This window comes from Equus przewalskii, chromosome 26 (assembly GCF_037783145.1).
Source record: "Equus przewalskii isolate Varuska chromosome 26, EquPr2, whole genome shotgun sequence".
Lineage (NCBI taxonomy): Eukaryota > Metazoa > Chordata > Mammalia > Perissodactyla > Equidae > Equus > Equus przewalskii.
Window position 1 is genome coordinate 10,655,859 of NC_091856.1, and position 7,020 is coordinate 10,662,878.

The 7,020-nt window shown below is 34.7% G+C and overlaps 1 protein-coding gene across 1 annotated transcript; it reads left to right on the forward strand.

The window, feature by feature from the left end:
* Nucleotides 1-5,603: 5,603 nt before the first annotated feature.
* On the forward strand, nucleotides 5,604-6,542 carry LOC103543231 (olfactory receptor 13C3-like). The gene has a single exon (XM_008510123.2). The coding sequence runs from the start codon at nucleotides 5,604-5,606 to the stop codon at nucleotides 6,540-6,542; it is 939 nt and encodes a 312-aa protein (XP_008508345.2).
* Nucleotides 6,543-7,020: the final 478 nt, after the last annotated feature.

Sequence of the window (7,020 nt, forward strand, 5' to 3'; positions counted from 1 at the left end):
TAATCATTGTAATTCCACTTAAGGAAGCAGTCTTCAAATATTAAAGGGGAGTATTACAAAAACTATGAAAAATCACAGAAAATTATTGATATGCAGTGGCAAATACCAGTTAAAATTTACATAGACTACAATTATACTGATTTAAAGAAAAATCATGTGTGGCGTAGGATTAACAAAAATATGAAAGATAGAGTTTAAAGAGGTGGAATGACTTATTTTGGATTCTATTAGGACTGATGTAGTATTATGCATGTAATAAAAAGAAACACAAACTCTTGAGGAAAGTTCAACATTTCTTAGAACTTTTAGACATACTTTGCTTCCAGTTCCAACATATGTTGAGGCCATCTAATACAGACATATTCAATGAATACTCCAAGAAATGTATGGTTGGATAAGGTTTCTTTAAGGCAGAATAATTGGGTATTTGGAATGTGTAGAAATCAAAGACTTTATCTCTAGAGAATCCTAAGTCTCTGATTCACAACCTTAGGGACTGAAGAAGTTTGTGAAAATAAGAGCTAACTTGATTTCAAAAAAAAACTAGTCTCTCTGGAGTAAACGTCAACTTTAGGATAAATCATGGAAACTAGAGTTGCATCATTGATCTATATTCTTAGTATGTAATATTTCCTTGAAACACTCTTAAGAAGATTCACATACAAACAAATTCTCTGTGTCTGTTCTTTCTCATATTTCCTTTTAGGAAGGAGAAGCAATCATCTTTCAAATTGAGAATCTACTGGTCTCATCTGAAAAACGGAAATGAAATTCAAATTCCTGGGAATTTTTCTATTACTTGATAGAATGGAATGGTGTGGATGATTTTAAAACCCAGTCAGGAGGTATGAGAAATTTTTACTAAAATTATTTCAAAAGTAATACAATCTATCAATAAATATAAAGATTTTTGAGTTGAGGTGATCATTGCTGGTGGGACTTTAAAAATACGTATATATACATATACATATACATATATATGTATATGTATATATATATAAAGAACAAAATAGAAAACCCCAGTCATCATCTCCAAGACAATGATGTTATATTGATATCATAATGATATATATATTTAATTCCAAAATAGTACACGGAAGAGACTAGTGAGGAAGAGAAAGTTATTTGGGGGCCAGCCTGGTATTGTAGTGGTTAAGTTCATGCGTTCCACTTAGGTGGCCTTGGGTTCATAGGTTCAGATCCTAGGCACAGACCTTGCACTGCTCCCAAGCCACGCTGTGGTGGCATCCCACACAAAATAGAGGAAGATTGGCACACATGTTAGCTCAGCAACAATCTTCCTTAAGCAAAATAGGAAGATCGGCAACAGATGTTAGCTCAGTGACAGTCTTTCTCACAAAAAAACAGAAAACAAAAAGAAAATTGTTTGTAATGCAACAAACCCTTGCTAATGACTACTGTATTTAAGTATCTGGTGCACTAAACTATTAAGTAAAAATTATCTGGAGAAAGAGCTCATGGTCATTTATTTACTACATACACACAAACTGTGCCCAATAAGGATTTGAAGAACCATATAAATAAAGATGCTTATGATAATAATAGGATTAGAAACAAAAAGTATGTAACAGTGGACAGAAGTAATTATCACTGAGTGTTAGTCTGAGCCCCAGGCAGCCAAAGCGAATGAAAAGATATTCTCATTTAAACAATAAATCAAATAATGCTACCTACACCTTAATTCTCCAGACTGCTCTTAAAAGGAATTTGGGGCATATTTTTTATTTGAATTCATTATTTTGGATAATGTCTTCATAAGTGGAAGACAATCAATATCTTCAATTTTTTTCGAGAGGTAAATATATTTTCATGTGTATATTTATCATACGGATCCTTGATGAAAGTTAAGTGCATTTGTTTCAAAAAATTTCACAAATAAGTAAAATTTGTAATATAGTGGTAAAATGGGGACTTGGGGATCATAAAGATAGGGATTTAAATCATAGTTCTGGGATTTACCAACTATAAGATAACAAAAATCGTACTGAATCTTTGAAAGCTCACATTAATATCCTTATAGGTAAAAAACTCATAATAATATTTGGGGTATTTTGAAGACTAAATGATAAAAATTATCTGAAGTTCCTACTACCATACTAAAGCCACCCATGTTGTCAATTACTCTTCTCTTTGTGAGCTAAAATAATACATCTTCCTCATGGTATATTAATTGAAGATTAGAATTATGAAATCTAAATTGAAAGTTGGCAAGTCCATTAATCTCTGCGCAATATCATTTGTCTTAACTAATCTTTTTATAAGAGCTGGAGAGGATAACAGGATTATTTCCTCTAGTGAGAATCTAGAGTAGAGATGATATATATCTTTCATTGAAAAATCTTCAAAATATTAGATCTTCAAGTAGCTAAGTTAATAAAACAAAACAAAGCAAAAAACTTATAGAAGGTTAGAAAGCTTGACTTCTGGCCTGGATAAAAATGTCACAGATTTTCCTTGGGTCTCTTACAACATGGAAACAGTGCCTGGATGAAGTCTCAGAGCACTGAACCACAGAGTGGTTATTTCTTACAAAAGACAAGGGGTTGGAAGAAAAGAATTAGAGGATGGCCAGGATCCAGGCATGTTCAGAGCCTTTACAAATAAAAACATCATCTTCTAGTGACAATTCTGTTCTAGGCATCAGAGCTCTGGGATCTCTCTTGAGATCATATGATTAAGTCAAGGACTCAAGTTCTTTATCTTGGTGTACCTTCTAAAAACAATAAACACTACTACCTGGAAGATTTTGAGAAGCCGGATTATGAATGTTCTAGGTCCACCAGCAACAGTGTGTTCCTATGGATAACTAGACAGGCACACCAGTACAACTCAGCCTCACTGTGTAGTTCAAGACACCTAAGACAATCACTCTACTATTTAAATTGTTTTGACATTTTTTACACTGAGTTAATCTTCCCAAAATAATTGGACATCTGCTTCAGTGTCTTTTGCCTTTGTTATTATGTTTTTCCTTTATGTATATTAATTTTCAAAGTTTGGATAAATTCAGAAAAGTAGAAAAAAGGTCTCTAAGATAATCATTAGTATTTTGTATATTTCTTTCCATTCTTTCTACTCTGGGTAGGTTTTCTTGTTTTGGTTTTGCAAACAATGCTGTAAATGTTGCTATGTTTCTGTTTTCACTTAAACATTTTAACATAGTTTAAACATAATTTTTGTTTTAATACAAATTTCTCACAAATGCCATATTAATAAGTGCATAATGGCCCATCTGAAGAGTGTGCTGTGATTATTTAACCATTTCCCTAGCACTAGCTAAGAATGAAAAACTGTTTTAAAAGATCCAATAATGGCAAAGATCTAGTAAAAACAGAATCGTGCAACATACAGATCCCAAAGAAAGTGATTTATTAGAAACTGTCAAGAATCTTAAAAATCTTCATTCCTTGTTCCCAGATTCTTGGAATCCATTTTAGAGAAATAAACTTAAGTGGAGAAAAATTCCAGGCACAATATTATTTAACAGTGCTTGTTAATTGCTTCTTAAAAGTTACAACAGCATTGCAAGAGTAATGAAAATAATTTCCTCTATACTGTCCATTTTTCTTTTTTCCCCTCACTTGAAAGCGAGTGGATCGGTGGTTTCTGTTACAAACGTTTATAAGTGAAATTTCTTTTTGCAGCAACTATCTGAAAATTAGGATACCAAATGCACATCATAATTGTTTACTGGAAGAAATTTCCAAATAGAAATCAACTTTTAGGTTATGTTCCTAGAAAAGAAAAGAAAGAGTATTTGACATGATTTACATCATCCCTGCAAAAATTCCAGTACAGACCCTAGACAACTGACGCTCCTTCAAAGACTGTATCAGAATTTTATTCCCAGATTATTGAATAGGGTGATATGTGACCCTACAGTCAATCAAATTCCAATCTTAATACCAAACAGAAGTATACCCTGGCCTATCCAACCCTTCCTACCCTCTTTGGAATGTACGCTTACAAAGTAGAGTGAAGCTTAAACTGGAAGAGAGGCCTCCTTTCCATAGATATGTAAACATTCTATTATGCTGATTAATTGTCTCACCATTGTAAAGTGGAGTTTTCACAGAAAGCAGCATAACCTATTGGCCAATGACTATGAAAGAGAGATATGGCAAATCCTACACCAGGAGCACAGTCATTGTTTGAAAACACTAAGTAGAAACTCATCCATTGGATCAATTATTTTTTCCTCTAGGAATATTTTTAAAGCTACATAGAATACTTTGAGGATAAAAAGGAGTTTTCAAAATTATGTTCTTCAATTTATTTACTATAAAGAAGATCATCTACTCATATTTGCTCTTTAAAGTTTTTCAAATTAAAGTCATTTTCTCTATGCTCTTTGGTGCATGACTCAGATACTTGAACTGACTCAAATGCCTTTTTTTGGAAAGCGTTAATCCTAATTGCAAATTCAACAATTGGAAGAGGATTGACTTCCTTGTGGACAGAAGTAAAACCAGCCTTTTCTGTATGCAAATTCGTTGCTTGCTTATCTAAAATCTGAAGAATACAATACTGACTGCAATACACGTAGACAGAAGTCTCACCTCCAAATACCACCAGGGTAGTTCAAGAACATTTAGTTTTGCATTGTCTACTATTCAATTACAATCCTACACACAATTGAAGCACCAGTGGCAATCTTCAATGGTATTGGAGAGGGATGGTCTAAAGGCCTTGCTACTCATGTGTGTTCTCTACACAAACAGCATCTGGGAACACGGTAAGAAATGCAGATCCTATAAACCACTTCAGACACATTGGTTCAGAGTCTCTCACAAAAATTCACCACGTGATTCATATGTATCCTAAAATTTGGAAACACTCCATGAGACAAGCGGTTCTCTTCCTCAGTTACGCATTAGAATAGCCTGGAGTGCATTATTAAAAAAACATTCCTGATTCGCATTCCTTAGACAACAAGTATAATTTGGGTAGAACAATAATTGTGTAGTTAAAAAGAAGGGATTTAAAGTCAGAAAAAACACATTTGAATAGCAGGTCCCTCACAAAATATGTTTTTACATATATTTTACATTTAAGAAGTTCATTTTCTTCAGAGGACTATAGAGAATATGAAATGAGTGATATGTGTGAACATATTTGTAAGTTATAAAGCCCTAAATTAATGATATTGCTAATAATTAGCATTGTATAAAAACAAATAGATTTTTTTAAACAGATTAAGCACTCTGTCTCCAAAATAATGAGATTCAAAGTGGGCTCTGTGGGTCAACTGAATTGGAAATAACAGATGCTTATTAAAAATGCAAATAACTCTTCCCGGCCTCAGAGCTTGTGCATCATAATCTCAGGAAATGGAATACAGAAGCCTGTATTTCAATAAACTGCCAATATAATTATACTTGTCTTCAATGCCCTGCCTCATGAGCAAGAAGAGGAATTCAAAAAGCTAAACTCATAGCTGTGACCACCACTCCAGCTAGTCCTGACATACTTGCTGCACCTCCTACTCCAGTGATCACGTTCTTCATGTGATAATACTGAACAGAATCCTTTAACTAACACACAGTTTTCTGTTTAGAATCACTCCAGGTATAAAAAAGTAAATGGAAAGGACCAACTGGACAGACATTGAGTTCATTCTGCAGGGACTTTCTGAGTACCCTAGTGCTGAAAAGCTCCTTTTTGTGATGTGTTCAGTGACGTATCTTGTCATCCTCCTGGGGAACAGCACCTTGATCACCCTAACTCTCCTGGATTCCTGCCTCCACACACCCATGTACTTCTTCCTTGGTAATCTTTCCTTCCTAGACATTTGCTACACATCCTCTTATATCCCCACGTTGCTGATACACTTGCTATCTGAGAAAAAAACCATCTCCTTCACTAGATGTGTTGTTCAGATGTCTGTCTCCTTCACAATGGCATCCACAGAGTGTGTGCTCCTAGCAGTGATGGCATATGACCGTTATGTGGCCATCTGCAACCCTCTGAGATACCCCATCATCATGAGCAGGGCCCTTTGCATTCAAATGGCATCTCTCTCATGGGGATTGGGCTTTCTCAACTCATTGACACAAACTATTCTTGCAGTACGGTTGCCTTTCTGTGGAAAAAACGTCATTAATCATTTTGTTTGTGAGATATTGGCCTTTATCAAGCTGGCATGTGCAGATATTTCCTTGAATGAGATTACTCTAATGTTGGGAAATGTAATATTTTTGTTTTCTCCATTACTGTTGATTTGTATCTCCTACATTTTCATCCTTTCTACCGTGCTACGAATCAATTCAGCAGAAGGAAGAAAAAAGGCCTTTTCAACCTGCTCAGCCCACCTAACAGTGGTGACTGTGTTTTATGGGACAATCCTCTTCATGTATATGAAGCCAAAGTCCAAAGACTCCACTTTCGACAAATTGATTGCCCTGTTCTATGGAGTAGTCACGCCCATGCTCAATCCTATCATCTATAGCCTGAGGAATACGGAGGTGCACGGAGCTATGAGAAAATTGATGACTAGATACTGGTTCTGGAGGAAAGGATGAGAAACTTACATCTGTGAGTTCATGCACAGAATAAGCTCATATATCAGAGGCAAAGATTTTCAATATAAAGAGAACCAAAGAAATAAAAGCTATATGTCGAATCGCAGAATTTAAGAGTTTGAAAGAAATTTCAAGATGATAATCTGACTTTATATTTTTATGAAAATGACTGTTATAAAAATGTAGGGACAGTTGGTCTAGGAGGTGAGAGTAAATTTTTAGAAACAAGAAAAAAATTGAAATTAAGCTTTTCCAAGAAAATCCTGTACATATTTCTACTTAACAAGGAAAACACATATTTGTCAGTCCCCTTTTTGAGAGACCTATTTGAATTCATTTTTCTGTTTATTATTGATTTTTTTACACCCGGGATTTGATCTGTCTCCAACCTAATTTGCAGGTAAATATTTCCCCTACTTCTTCCCATCTCCATCTTCCCCCGCCTCTGTGCACATGCTGTGCTCCGTTCACTATATAG

Coding starts and splice junctions, on each gene's coding strand:
- LOC103543231 (XM_008510123.2), top strand. CDS start 5,604: ATGGAAAGGACCAACTGGACAGACATTGAGTTCATTCTGCAGGGACTT.